General features: G+C 42.3%; 1 protein-coding gene across 1 annotated transcript in view; it reads left to right on the top strand.

Annotated features, from left to right (window-relative positions):
• MARCHF5 (membrane associated ring-CH-type finger 5) overlaps positions 1 to 12,435 on the top strand; it is a 71,590-nt gene extending 59,155 nt beyond the window's left edge. The window contains exons 4-6 of the mRNA XM_088476917.1: positions 7,554 to 7,737; positions 8,367 to 8,533; positions 11,509 to 12,435. Of these exons, the coding sequence (XP_088333043.1) occupies positions 7,554 to 7,737; positions 8,367 to 8,533; positions 11,509 to 11,625 (468 nt within the window). The 3' untranslated portion in view covers positions 11,626 to 12,435. The remainder of the gene's footprint in view (positions 1 to 7,553; positions 7,738 to 8,366; positions 8,534 to 11,508) is intronic.
• Positions 12,436 to 15,435: the final 3,000 nt, after the last annotated feature.

Raw genomic sequence — 15,435 nt, 5'->3', positions numbered from 1 at the left:
TGCCCTCCTTGCCCGGTCTGTGAGTTTTGGTGGGCGGCCCTCTCTTGGCAGGTTTGTTGTGGTACCATGTTCTTTACATTTGATGATGATGCATTTGATGGTGCTCCGGGGGATCATCAAAGATTTGGATATTTTTTTTATAACCCAACTCAGAATTGTACTTCTCAACAACTTTGTCCCTGACTTGTTTGGAGAGCTCCTTGGTCTTCATGGTGTGATGCCTCTTGCTTAGTGGTGTTGCAGCCTCTGGGGCCTTTCAGAAAAGGTGAGTTTATACTGACAGATTATGTGACACTGAGATTTCACACAGGTGGACTTAATTTCACTAATTATGTGACTTCTGAAGGTAATTGGTTGCACCAGAACATTTGAGGGGCTTCATAGCAAAGGGGGTGATTACATATGCACATGCCAATGATCAGAATTTTATTTATAAAGATTCTTTTTTATATATATATTTTTCTCTTTTCACTTCAGCAAATTAAACTATTTTGTGCAGATCCATCACATTAAATTCAGATAAAAAAAAATAAATTACAGGTTGTAATGCAACAAAAAAGGTAAAAAGCCAAGGGGGTGAATAGTTTTATAAGGCACTGTATATCCATGTTATACAAGTGACTTAATTAGTACAGATGTTGTATTACACATTCTTTTTCTGCCATCACGCTAAAAAGCCCCTCTCGGCGTGCCAGGTCCCGAGAGACTGTGCTAGCGCCGAGTGTGCCTTTTGCCGAAAATTCATCTAAAGTCGCAGTGTGACTCACCAGCAGACTGTGCTGATGAATATGATATGTGACACTTGTATATCTGTGTGCACCTGAGTCTCTGAATCTGTTTTCAGAGTGCTACATTGTAGCGACCGGAGCTTTTTTCATTCCAAGCTCCGTTGTGCTTCATATACAGACTCAGGTGCCCACAGATATGTAAGTGTCACATATCAGATTAATCAGCACTGTCTGCTAGTGCGTCCTAGCCACATCGCACTGCAACTTATGCTGGCCATACACTCTGCAATTATCGGGACGATCCGCCCGATATCAGCGGATCGCCGCGATAATTGCAGCGTGTATGCGGGCGACCGAGGGTTAAATATTGCTCGGTCGGGCATGCTGGATTGTCCAGCATGCCCGTCCGATGCGATATTTACCCGGGAAACTGTCGGCCGCATCGGGCAGTGTATGCCCAGCGCAGCCGACAGATGGACATTTCCTGTGTTCCTTCCTACGGAAGGAACAGGGAAATGTCTCCGCCCCCGAGGGCGGAGCGCGGATGTCGGGCTTTACACTGAGATTTCTCTCACAGTGTATGCCGGCGACCTCTGCGGCTGGCAGGCTGCCAGATAAAATGTCTGTCGGTCTGACAGACATTTTATCTGGCAGTGTATGCCCAGCATTAGATGCATTATTGGAAAAAAAAAGACACACACCGCTAGCAGGGTAACACAGGACCTGGCGTCTCGCTCTCCCCAGGCAAGTCACTCTGCATGGTGTATTGAGGCTAGATGTATGAGGACACATCTGTACCTCAATAAATTTGATTTAACCATCTGTGCTCAGTCATGGATATCCTTAAATCCTGGACTGTTGGGGTGCCTTGAGGATACAGTTTGGGAACTACTGCATTACAGTTTCAGCTTTACTACCGTAGGAATTATTAGTTGTTTTTTTTTTTTTATCTTCACTTTCTTTATTTTTTATTGTATTTTATGCGTGACTGTAAATAAAGCAAGTAATAAAGTAGGCTTATCATGTCCTCTTTCTTTCTCTCTTTTTTTTAATTTTTGTTGATTGGGAAAGTAGTGATTAGAACATATGACACCAGAAGTGTTAGAGAGGCCAAGGCCTGATTGTATCTGCCACCAGGGTGCATTTTAAACATAAGATGCATTTTAATTACCAGCCTCAAGATGTTCAACACAGCCGTGGTCCCACAATAGCATAGGAGTATTACAGGCTAATGTATGTGGCAGAGCTCCCAGTAGTATAATTAGTTGCTGTGTTGGTTGCTCTCAGAGGATATAATCATAGAATGTGGAGGTTTAGAGTTGTAGAATTCACATCTGTTCACAAACATCTGTGTAGATAGAGGGAGCGCCTGACGCTCTCCCGTAACCTCCGGAAAGACCAGTGAAGCTATAGAAAGCCCACCACCTTCTGACACACAGTTTCTGGTTCCTGGACTTCTGGGGAACGTTCCAGTTTTTCTTGGTGTTTGGACTGTTACCAAATATGTATATATGTATATAAATCTCTATCAGCTTTATGTGAACTGCTCAGATGTGTACGAGTCTGTCTCCGTTGTACATATGAGCCATTCCCCTACACATCATGGTCTTTGAGAAACTTTTGGCTGCTGTCACAAAGCATCAGTGCAAAACACACAGGCTGTCATTTCCATCGTTACAAGACACATAGGAAGTGAAGGCCGGGGGTTTCTTTGCTCTATAAAAGGACTTTCTTGTGTCCAAATAAGCTTCAGCATTGTAATTCCTCTGAAAATGGGACCTTGTCCTTGCCTGTAATGACATTTAGTATATGCCTTTTGATTGTGGTTCTATGTACGTTACATGTCAGTCACCCTGCATTGTTTTCCCCTGTACAGCCGGCATTGTGGCAGGTATTGTTCACACATAGTGGAGCCTGGGGCTTGGCTATACTGTTATCAATAAATAGCAGGTTCACAGCGCTGTATATGGCGCATATCGGCTATGCTTTTATTGTGCCAGAGTTTCCTACGTCTGTTCCCCGTTTTTTTTTTTCTTGTAAACAAACATAAAAGTTCTTTAATTGAATTCAATATTTTGCAGGTTTTTGTTATATTATTATAAATAGTATATAGTTGTGACACTTACTCACTAGGAATTTGCCAAGAGCCACTATTCGGCAGAATTGATTACAGGAGGTCAACTAATGAATTATTTATTTATTAATTAAATAAAGCACAATTTAATAGAAAACTGAACCAAAGATTTAACGATGTGTATAACTTCTGAAACTAAACCGCACCATGTGTGCTACTGTAGAGTGTGGTATGTGCATGCAGCATGTTGACAGTGGTCATGTCAACATTCATCATGTTTACACACATGACATGATAGAATTTCGTCATAAAGTGCCTGATGGCACATCGGTTACGTGCCCCTCTCCAGTGCTTCTCCCTGGTCCCGGCGGTCATATGATGTCAGTTCTTGCACAGTGATCTCATGCGTCAGCATTCCGCGAAGTATACCTACCCTATCTCTAACCTTACTCTTTAACCCTAACTGTCTCCCTTCCCTTCACGTAGATTAAAGCTGGCCACACACTAGACCAACTTACATCCAACCAGCCAACTTGTTGATTGGTTGGAATGAAAATCTGGTAACGTATGGGAGTAACTGATGATCAGCAATTTGCTCCTAAATGCCAGAAAACAGATGAAAATGGTCGGTCAGACAAGTTTGTTAAATGTTTGATCTACACTATTTGTTCAAACAACAGTTTTTGTCCATTTTCCAGCGTTTGGGAGCAAATTTCTGATTGGTTGGAATGAAAATCTGGTAAGGAGTACAATCAACTAGTTGGCTGGTTGGACAGATAATCTTTAGATATGTGGCCAGCTTAACCCTACCCTCTTGGCTATCCCTAACAGTCGGCTTTCCGAGACTGTCAGCGTTTCAGATGTGGATTTTGTGAATCTGAGGACATGTTGACATTCTAGTGTCGACTTTGTGGTGTGCTATTATGAATGTCGACACAGTAAATTTCAACCATGTAAATGCACACCGTAGTGTAGAGTTTAATATGTGACAGTATAATGATTACGCACCATTGGAATGATAAGACTCTGACAGCGGGTCTTTCCCTTCTGTGTGATGTCATGTGACTGAGCTCCGGCAGGATGGGAGAGCTGTAGGGGGGATACTGTGTGCAGGACGGCGAACCCCTCTCTCCTGGACTAGCACATGTGCTGCTGTAGTTACCCCATCATGTAACAGAGGGAAAAAAAACAATCCATATTGAACTAAAATTAAACAATTATTTGACCCACTACTAAAGAGTATTACTTTAGAGATTTAGGGATTAATATTCTCCTAATGTAATTTGGGCATACTATAAATGTGAATGCTGGGTGACTGCAAAAATTGTGCGTAATATATTTTAAAACAGCATCTTTTCGTTTTTAATTTTTTTCATATTAAACAGCACCCCCTCATATACCCTCCACACCCAGACACCCCCAATTTGTGTTTGAGATGGCTCTAAATAAACATGTTATTACTGCAGTCTTGTCATTATGAAGAGAATATTAATATATTGGCCTTTAGAATTCGTTCTCTTGATCTAGGAGTAGTATGATAGCCTTAGGGGCAGCGCTGGTGGTAACAGTTGCACATGACTAGAACATGAAGGTTTCCGTACATCATGTTCTGCAACAGCTATCATTTTACCAGTGTGTGATCTGGGGGTTAGAGGTCCAAGGCTTGGAAACACTTTAGCTTAGACCTGTAACAGTGAAAGGATAGTGTATAGTCCCCTTTTAAAAGACTACTAAGCCTAAAATACAAATCGCCAGATATAAAAGCTACTAATGGCATTCGCAGATCTTTGTGTACGTTCCTGTACTTTGACTGTATCCAGATCATGCAAGCTAGGGCAGCACAGACGGTGTAATGGTTAGCGTTACTGCCTCACAGCACTGAGGTCATGGGTTTGATTCCCACCACTGCCCTAACTGTGTGGAGTTTGTATATTCTCCCTGTGCTTGCGTGGGTTTCCTCCGGGTACTCCGGTTTCCTCCCACACTCCAAAAATATACTGGTAGGTTAATTGGCTCCCCACAAAATAGACCATAGTGTGTATGTGTATGAGCATGTGGTAGGGAATATAGATTGTAAGCTCCACTGGGGCAGGGACAGATGCGAAAGGTAAGATATTCTGTGTAAAGCGCTGCGGAATATGTGTGCACTATATAAATAAGTGATAATAAATAATATTGCTTTCTGTTATCATGTTATGAAAAAAAGTCGCTGCAGCACTGCTCACTATGATTACAGAGAGGGTAATGGCACTTTTGTTACCCTTGCTGCAATGCTAGTTTTAGGCTGACTGTACAGGAAGAGATTACTATACATTGTCGGTTGAAGACCAATACGCGTTGGTGTCTGCTTCTGCTCGCCAGACCAATTGCCCACAGTTACCTAAAGAATCTCAAAAGCCTCTGTGCCAGGGGTCCCAATAACAGGTGATTTCTGCAGTGGAATTTTTATAGCTGTTAAGAAATAGCGCTGCTTTATCCGCTGAGCATTAGAGCCATAAATCTTCTTTTGTTTAGCGAGAAAAAAAAAAAGAAACAAAAAAAAACCCTTTTCTTTTCCTGCTAATGAGTAATCAAAATAATAAAGAAAATGTTAACCATGATTATCATTGTTAATTGACATCTGTGCTAATTATGTCAATGTTGACTTTGATTTTCTGCCAATTTCTGCGGGTTCCTGTTGTGCGTATTTGCATACGAAATACATAACTGATTACTCACAAAGACTGCATGGAGGAGAACGGAGGCAGAATTATTGTTTTTCTGATGCTTTGTTGGGTGGCGGCAGCCCATTAAGTATTTAAAGCTCTCCAGTGCTTCATTATACATCCTGACAAAACAGCATATGTGCTGTATAGCAAACATACCACACATTACAGGTTACTTCACGCCAGACATCGCTTCTCAAAATCGCCACGGGTCCTAAATCAGCCTTTACCTCTGCTCATATTGGTGGTGTTTCTCCAATACTGCTGTCCTGTGAGTATAATGGCACACTGCTTTCCATGGTTAGGAACTCTATGGTAATGTATCTTTCAAGGTTATAGAATTCACCTGCACCTCTGTTAGCAACAGGGCAGCAACTCTACCTCACTGACAGCGATCAGTGTTTCTCCAATACAATCTATACTTAATAATACACTAGAGCAGTTGGTAAGAAACCAGTGACACAATTACAGCGTCAGCACTAAGCCCTAATCATGATTTTGATTTCTTTCTCATTGTAAATTCCACTCGTACTGTGGAACCAGCTGTGATTATCCTTTATGTTATGAGATTAAACTGCAGCTCCAGTCACCATGGCGACGTAATGAAAAATGCTGCGTGCTACTGGTATAGGGGGACACCTATAATCTAGATCTGGAACCCTTATAATGAAGCGAGTTAATGGGTTTTATTTTCCCGGTACTTGCGTATTAAAAGGGGGTACCTCATTGAACCAACTTGCAGGTCCTGAATTTATTTTGATCAGGGGAAATTTATACAGAATTTATATACTTCCTTTTGTATCTTATAAGAAAAAATACAGACTTAATAACAGTTACGTTCACCACAATCAGCAAATAAGGAGTAATTGGCAAAGATGTGAAACCAGAAAGGAAGGGGAAGGGTACCAGGACCTGAAGTCTCAAGGTGACATATTTAAGCGGCAGCTGGGTGTGCAGGTTACGCCTGGCAGGTGTGTCCTTATACACTGTGGCTTCAGTCGTGCCAAATAGCCCCTCTTGGCATGCCAGGTTGCAGACGAATTGTCTTTCTCACTCAAAATGTGCTTTTTCTTATACACTTTAATAAAACTACATTGCTAGGTTACACTACCCAATTTGATGTGCGCCATTTGTACATCTGTGTGCGAACGAGTCTGGATCTGTTTTAAAATGGACGACGATGCAGCTGTTTCTCACGCCGAGCTCCAGTGAGCTTCATCTGCAACGTTGCATGTCTGTAAACCCATTTCCTGTGCGGTTGCAGTCGCAGGCTAGCATCTCTGGTACACTGAGTGGCTTTTCACGGCATCTGTAATTCCACTTAGATGCAAAATTGAAAAGGAAAAACTGTACGCTACTCCCCTCCGAGCGTCTCATGTCATGTCGTACAGACGCTAGGTGTATGAAGACACATCTCTACCTTCAGGTACTCGGCAAGACTTAATTAGCAATGGAGAATAGATAAATGAGGGTCATTGTGTTAAGTGGGATTGGTATGAAGTTGAATACTTGAATTCCAGACCATGAAACTAGATGGGAATTAATTTTTAGAATTGGTCAGTGGCTAAGAGGGAGATTTCATCCATTGTATTAAAGACTTCTACGCTCCCAGACCAGTGATTAATGGAAGGATGAGAGGGGTGATCTCCAGTGAGCCTGGCTGGTCGCTTTGGCTGCATTACTCCAATGTTCTAGAATAGATTTTTTTTTATATTTTGAGATCTGGTTACTAGTGTTGGAAAGAAGCCAAAAAAAGGAGTACATTCATACCCATTATCTTATTACAGAGGGTCATGATCTGTTGCCATAATAGGGCGACTATTCCCTCCAGATGTGTAGGCTAATTCCAGGCACACTATTGCACCTCCAGCAGAGGTCAGATACACTTTTAGAGAACTTGTGGCTTACAACTAGTGCCCCGTACCACAGATAGAGCAGGTTCAATTGGGTCTCAATCACAGATGTCCTGGGGGATTTGCATGGAACGCCTTAACGCACCAATGGCCCTGGTTTTGCCATCATCTAAGATGGTTTTTTATTTTGCAGGTTGTGGGCCACAAGGAAGGCCTAGATGTGATGGAACGGGCAGATCCTCTGTTCCTGCTGATTGGTCTTCCCACCATACCAGTCATGCTGATCCTCGGCAAAATGATCCGCTGGGAGGACTACGTGCTCAGGCTGTGGCGTAAATACTCCAACAAATTGCAAATACTTAACAGCATATTTCCAGGTAAAGTAACGTTTTTATTGTACTTTGCAAAAGCTCCATGCAATGCAGTTACCCCCATCTCTGTATTCCACATATAACTAACATTTGTCTTTCTTCTGGGTGATTCAGTACAAGCCTGCCTACAAATGCCCATTTACATAGGTCTGCCCACGTTCCAGCTACTGCTGCATTAACTCTATTAAATGAGTGAGGAACTCTACCTTTTAGGGAATTCTTTTACCCAGCCAGATTCATTTGTTTCCCGAAAACAAAAAAACGTATTTGCTCCAAAAATGAATTATATCCAATGCATAGAAACTAGTCTATCTGTCATTGTCTCCGAGGACTTTGAAAATAAACACACCTGCCTGACCACAGATATATATGAAGGTGGGGGTTCCCCTTAATGTAACAGCTGGATTATTATGGTTGCTTATAACCTTTTTCTCTTGTTTATCTATTTGTTCATGATCTGTTTTTGTACCGGGTCTCTGGAATATGGCGCATGTATAAGGATGATATTATGTTTATGATTTGCATATTAAATGTTTAGTTAAATGCAGCCTTATGCAGATTCCAGAAGTCCTGTACATTGTGTATTGCATTTAATCACTTTCCTTTTGTAATGTATTTGTTCCTGTTCTCCTCAGGAATTGGATGCCCAGTCCCTCGGGTACCAGCTGAAGCCAACCCACTGGCAGATCATGTCTCTGCTACCCGCATACTGTGCGGAGCACTAGTCTTTCCCACCATTGCTACAATCGTTGGCAAACTGATGTTTAGCAGTGTTAATTCCAATCTACAAAGGACAATTTTGGTAAGGATTGTGTTGGTTTAATCCTAGTATTCCACCCTATTAAAATGTTTAATTATAGAAACCAAGTGAACATAGAAAGAACCAGGCGTGTATCTACTGCCTGCCATCTAGTCAGTGCATATCTAAGACTAGGCCACGTACGTGATGGGGATTAATGACCAGCAGTACTCTCTTATCACAGGAACCTCTGCAACAGCCGCTGCTAAACTTATCAAACTACAACAGAATACATCTACAGTATATAGGAAGGCTGGGAATCCACCAACACGCTACACGTGTGTACCTGCTACACACATGCATTTATAACCCACTGATCAACTGCTAACTGGATCTGCCTTGGGGTCCATCTTATATAGGTGTCACTCCTGCATCAAAGTTATCACTTATTAGCTAATGGCTACTAGACTAGTATACTACCTTTTATATACAGTGGTATATAGTGTTTACTGAGGCCTGTAGAAGGCATTTTACTATATCTAGTCCACACTAAACAGAAATGGAGGGGAGGGCAGCAACTGGGGGCTCCATAGATCTATATTACTGGCTTTAAAATACACACAGGTTCATGTTGAGGTCACTCCACAAAGACAACACCATGCATGTGGCGGTGTAATTGTGTTATCAATGCACACAACAGGTGTATGGCTCTGTCTGGTCATTTACTGAAGCCGTTTGTCCTGGCACAGGGAAGTCACAAGCAAGTAGAAGCTGCAGTTGTATTTAGTGCTGGTGGGTGGTGCATATTCCTTCCTTTACCTGATCTCCAGCACATGGCCATGATGCGGATTTCAAAAGACTAGTCCTTAAACAACCCCTTGTAGGTGCTCTAGACGTCACCAAAGTACCATCATCAGAATGAATAGCTGTGTACATCTGACCTGCTTCTCTCTGCAAAACTGCCCCATGTTGCGGGGACAAATCTGTTGGGCATTATGTGTGAGCAAAACAATGTAATAGCTGGCACTCAAGGAAATGACCGCACTTACTTTACCGGGTGCCTACCGTGCAAACAGGATGCAGTCAGGAAGCCGTGGGCAATGCCGACCACCGGCTTCCCGACTGTCTAATCCTGGCAAGGTACAAATGACAGGCGTCAAAATCCTGACGCCTGTCATTAGACCTATGCCGGGAGCCCAGCTTACCGATCGAAGGTAAGCCGGGCGCGGACAGCCGCGCACGCTGGGGGTTATAGGTTAGGGGCTCCCGGGAGGACACTTAGGGCTAGGCACCCCCCCCCCCCCCCCTGGGAGGTTAGGGTTAGGCTAGGGGAAGGGGTGGGGTTAGGTTTAGGCCCCCCTGGGAGACTTAGGTTTAGGCCCTTGGGGGATGGCTAGGGTTAGGTACCACTAAAGGAGGGTTAGGGGGTAAAAAAAAAGGTTAGTTAACACTTACCTTTTGTAGCTTCGGGATTTTCACCCCTGCCGGACTTCCGGGATTTGAACCTGCGGCCAGTGGAAAATCATTCTGATTCTGTGCAAAAAGCTGCTGCTGATGAATGTATATAAGATAGTATCGACGGCACTGCAAAGTAGTAATAAAGAGCTCACACCACTATCACACTCAGGTCAATGTTTCAGTGCTTTTATTTGAGCACCTTTGTCAGTATTATCCTTGTTCTATGTATTGTCAGCAGCCCCTTTTGGTTAGTGCTAGAGACTTGATAAGTGCTGCATACATCTTATACCCCTGCCCTGCCCATACTGCTGATTGATTACACTTTTGAACCAAGAAAAAGTGAAAGGGGCATTTTTTTCAGTTTTAAAAACAAAACAAAACATAGCTGTCTAACTACCTCTATGGCAAAAGCATTAATATAAAATGGATCACTGTAACCAGCATTCTCAAAAATGACAGATAGAGGCTTAGCTTATTGTCACTACATACTGTAAGCACTTTACAAGTCTCTCTAACCTTATTCACTTCTTCAGTGAGAGTTTCTGTCATATGGAGAACAGAAAAGCCATACTCTCCTCTGATGAGACCTAAAAGTATGAAACCTGCTCATATCGGGCACCAAATACCAAGTAGGTAAAGCCTTGGCTTACAGGCTACAGCAGTGACCATTCCTGCCCTAATGATGTAGATATTAGAATAGTATACTTAGAATACAGAATTGAGCAGTGTTTTATATTGGACTCTACAGGATTTTTTTTTTTATTCTGTGCATCATCTTGTGTTTTCGCTACTTCTCTAAATTAAATATTACAAGATCAAAAACAAACGAGCTCAGAACATCAACTTAAATCGCTGTACCTAGATCAGCGTCTTTATCACAGCAGTGCCTGCGCTGCAGCTAAATAGGCAAGTCACTCGGATACACATCCATTGCAGCGCTGGCTGAATAGCATCACGTCATGACTGTGCCGAAAGAAGAAACAGACTGGTAGGTTCGTCAGTGTTTTGGTGTGCTGGAGAGTGATGTGACTGCCTAGTCCCAGAACTACAGCTCCTGCCAACTGACGGTGGCTTTAGAATAAGGACAAAGATAACACCCTAGAGATTGTCATACATGACGCAAATAAGTGCATCTGATGTTGCCACAAAGAATCAGAACAGTCCAGCAAATAACTACAGTTATGGGATAGTTTATCAGGATACACAGTAACAAGAAAGTTACTAAACAAGACCAAAGATAGTAAATACCCTTTTCCAGAGAACACATGTTTTAAAAAAATAATTACAATTGTTTACCTGTATTAAGTACCTTTTAAAGAGATACTAAGCCTTAAATACATGTTTTTCCCATATATAAATGTTTCTGCACCTTGGCTGATCTTGAGTTGTTTGTGATTGTATTGGTAAATGCTGTATGAGTTCAAGGTATAAGTTTCTGTTTTCAGGCATTTTATACAGGGAGACTAGCCATATTATCGCTCAGAGGTGTGTACCCCCCTTTCCAGTGATATAAGGCGAGGAGTGGAGCCTTGTGACACAGTGGTTGAGACCCTTGTATTTATGTGTGTCTTGTATTTCAGGGTGGGATTGCTTTTGTTGCCATAAAAGGAGCTTTCAAGGTGTATTTCAAACAGCAGCAGTACTTGCGCCAGGCTCATCGGAAGATCCTGAACAACCCGGAGCCAGAGGAAGTATAAACCTGGGAAACATCAGCGTGTGTCGTACAGTGTCCTCCGCAAGGCTGCAGTGTGTTGTAGGGACTCCTCGCCATCGCACAGTCCTGGGAATTTGCTGCCCTTGATTTTTCTCTTTCTATAACACAATAAAGCACTTTTGTATGGCAGGATTCATAAGAATCATTGGATCGCAGGATGTTTCCTTACACTGCTGTAGACGTTCTTAATATTGTGTCATTTTGAACCATTTTATTTTGCATCTCACATGCAGGTTGTAGGCCCCCTTAGAAATCTATGTTTTGCCAGAAGGATAAAATGCAAGCTTTACAGAAGAAGTAATGGAATGCCATTTTCAGGTATTGAACACACTTGCACTATGGCTTAAATTTAGGGAATAAAGGTGAGATTTGTTTTTGTTAAATGTAATTTTCATGGGTAGACTGCTGCCAAATGAGAACATTTCTATCTGTTGGCGACAGCCGTCATAGAGAAGAAATAGCTACTGCAGTACCATGCAGACGTGTCATATTGGAGCCACAAAGAAATATTCAGTTTTCACTCGTCTTACGTAAGAATATTGTAATTTCATTTGATTGGACGCCGCCACCAAAAGCGTATTAATGATTGTTCTGCCTGATTGGCTGTACAAATATTGGTGAATTTTGTTTTACCGTTACAGGGAATGTGGTCCGTCATCTCCTTGTTTCGTGCAGGATTGGAGCGATCTCCAGCCTTATACTGCATGTGCTTTTTCATCGTATCCAAGAGCAGGCTTCAATCTCTGTCATTCTGTTTTTAAGAGAATGGAACACTTAATAAATGTATATTTTAGTAGTCGCTCATTCAAACTTTATAAATCTGCAGATTTGCCCTTTTTTTTGGGTTAATATCACTTACTCTGTGTACGCCTCATACCATACTGGGGCTCCTGTCATGCAGGGTGCAGATTAGATGTCTGCATTCACTAGTTATTTACTATCTCGCAGCTGCCAGCGCAGAAGGGAAAAATGCCATCACGCACTTACTGAGCCTTTGTTTTCTGACATACATCTTCAGTCCTAACATAAAACTGTTTCTTTTTAAAGCATGGAGTTTGGATTTGTGTAGTTTGGTACAAATTAAATACGGCAGCTGTAAATGCCTGTTCAATACCATCCACAAACTGAGGCCATATTTATTTTTACAACGTACAAGAATGACGCTAAACTGGTCTCCCGCCACTCACATACAATGGTGGATTTAGCGCAGTAACACCAGCAGGAAAGGGGGGAGTCTAGCTGTAAATGTCTGAAGATTCTATATTAATGAAACAGGGAGTATGATAGGTGTATTGTAAGCAGGCTATTGGGGTTGTTTTTTTTTTTTTGTGCTTTCACCTGCAGACTCCCGAAAAGGGATCGTCAACAGTGTTTTTAACATGTAAAATAAAATCCAAATGTGTTTAAAGTAGACTATATGTCATTTGATTCAATGCATAGATTTAATTCAGTGTGTTGTCCTGATGTTTCCTTTAAAAGGGATGAATGCCACCATCCGAATTGGATTGGTTAAAGCTGATCACATGACACATCTGGGACACCCTGTTTAATCAAGCACACTCTGCTGCTGGGCCACCCCGCCAAATTATAGTCAATATTGCAGTTCAACTGAGGGTACTCACCTAGTTTGAATTGTACTTTTTATTTTTATTTTTTGTTTTTTTACATACGCTGTCATTGTATTCAATGCAGTCCATGAGTAAATAAGAATTTGCTGGTGACATACACAATGAAGCCAGCCATTTTGTCGGCTAACCCAGCAAATGTAAGAGTGCAGTTTTTTTAAATGAACTAGGAAGTAGTGATATTACTGAGGCACTCGGTACCTGGGTTTTTTGTATTGCTGTACTGAGGCATTTTCTACCTCACTTGCTTCTGGTGAATCCGATGGCCTGCATTGTCCATAAATATTGATTCACTGACAAAATGGCTACCTCGTGTCTTGTCATTGTCACTGCTTCCTATTGAATTGAGCCACCGGACAGCCCCTTCCACTTGGTGTTGGTTTGAGCCGCACTTAAAGTCTGTGACTAAAAGCTTTCCACTGAGAGTCAAATATTAGAAAGCACAGGTAAAGCTATGTAAGTGTATGATCTGAAACAAATGGCACAATTCAGTTATTTCACACATTTTCATCCAGTTCCATTAACAAGGCAATTTTCTTTTAAGTGCGATACATTTTGAATCGGGCATTTTCTCTGCAGTGTGAATGCTGCTGTCAAAATTGGTTGCAAAAGTCACAAACTATACAAATTAAGTGAACCCTTCCCTGTAGTGTCAGAGGCGAGCTGTTCTCAGCTGGGACAGAAGGTGAAGACTTCTGAGTGAGTAGAAACGGGTTTCTTAGTCTGGTCTCTGGCCTCATGCTATGTGGAGCAGCGAGATACATTTCATCACCTTATATTTAGTGACCGTACTGTGTTGTTATGATACCCATTACCTTTTACAGTGTGATCGATCTCTTCAATATTCCTGCACTTGATTAGTTGTGCATATAATAAGCCAAAAATCGTCATAAGAAATCGTTTTTTGCTGGGTTTTTTTTTTGGCTTTAAAGTAACACTACCTGCTGTAATCATGATTTTTCTTTTGATGTTAAATATTAATAAAATATATATTTCCAAATAGATCTGGAAGTTTGAGATCTTACAGTGCTTGAAAATGATGTGTAAACGGGCAATGATTTACTGTGAATTTGTTACACATGTTTAGTTCACACAATGGGGTCTATTCACTAATGGTGCATACACACGGTCAGATTTCACTGGTCGATTTGAACTATATCGATATATCGTTCAAATCGACCAGTTTCTGGACTCTTCAAACGATGGTCGATGCGTGGGCACAGATGGTCGATACTGACCATCGCCCGTGCATGCAGGCCAACGGGTCGATTATCGACCAGGTTAGCCTGGTTACTATAGGAACCCGCGATTCCGTTGTTTGGGGGTTGGTGCATGTTGCTGGTTGTTCGATATTGAACATCCAGCACATGCAGGACGATCAGACAACTATATCTAATCATTGTCTGATCGTCCCGTGTGTACGGGCCTTAAGTCTTGGAGAAAGATAAGTCCCTGTCATTCAGCTCCTAACTGTCGGTTTACAGGCTGTGTTTGAAAAATGACAGAAGCTGATTGGCTGGGACTTATCTTTCTCCATTTTCTCTCCAAGGCTTTAGTGAATAGACACCAATGTATTTGTAGGTGTAGCATATACTCTACTCATAACATCATGTGATGAGATTAGTACATACTCACATATTTCGGGGATTAGCGCGCCACCCATGTGCTGAAATGTCTCTCTAAAGGTTTTTATTTATTTAATTTTTTTTAATTAAATTTGTGCATATTTCTACTTCAGGGTCCATAGCCACAGTGTTGACCTTGGGGGTATATCTGGATCCACGGGCACCACGCAGTTAAAAGCTTTAGCTGCTCCCAGGATGCTCTTGGGTCCATCCTCCATACCTCGCCCCCGAGCCACAGGCACCTCAGTTTGAGTTGGTGCCCGGCCGGAGTCGGGTCACCCTGCGCAGGGGGGCTGCAGGAGCAGCCCCCAAAGCTTTTTAATTAAAAATAAATACTAACAGGCTTTTTTTTTTTTAAACGGGCTCTTCAGTGTGGGAGTGAAGGGCTGTCTGTACAGACGCCCACGCTGCCGCTCTTACTCCCCGCTGGCGCCGCGACGCCAGTATCGCACTGGGGATCGCGGCGGGAGGCCAGAGTCCGTACTAGCCGGACTCTGGGGACCTCCCTGGTCTGCTGCCGGAGTCGCCGGGGAGAAGGTAAGC

Source organism: Taudactylus pleione, unplaced genomic scaffold (genome assembly GCF_031769625.1).
Source record: "Taudactylus pleione unplaced genomic scaffold, aTauple2 ptg000198l, whole genome shotgun sequence".
Taxonomy (NCBI): domain Eukaryota; kingdom Metazoa; phylum Chordata; class Amphibia; order Anura; family Myobatrachidae; genus Taudactylus; species Taudactylus pleione.
The sequence above is the reverse complement of the archived record's forward strand: the minus strand, read 5'-3'. Positions and strand labels throughout refer to the sequence as shown.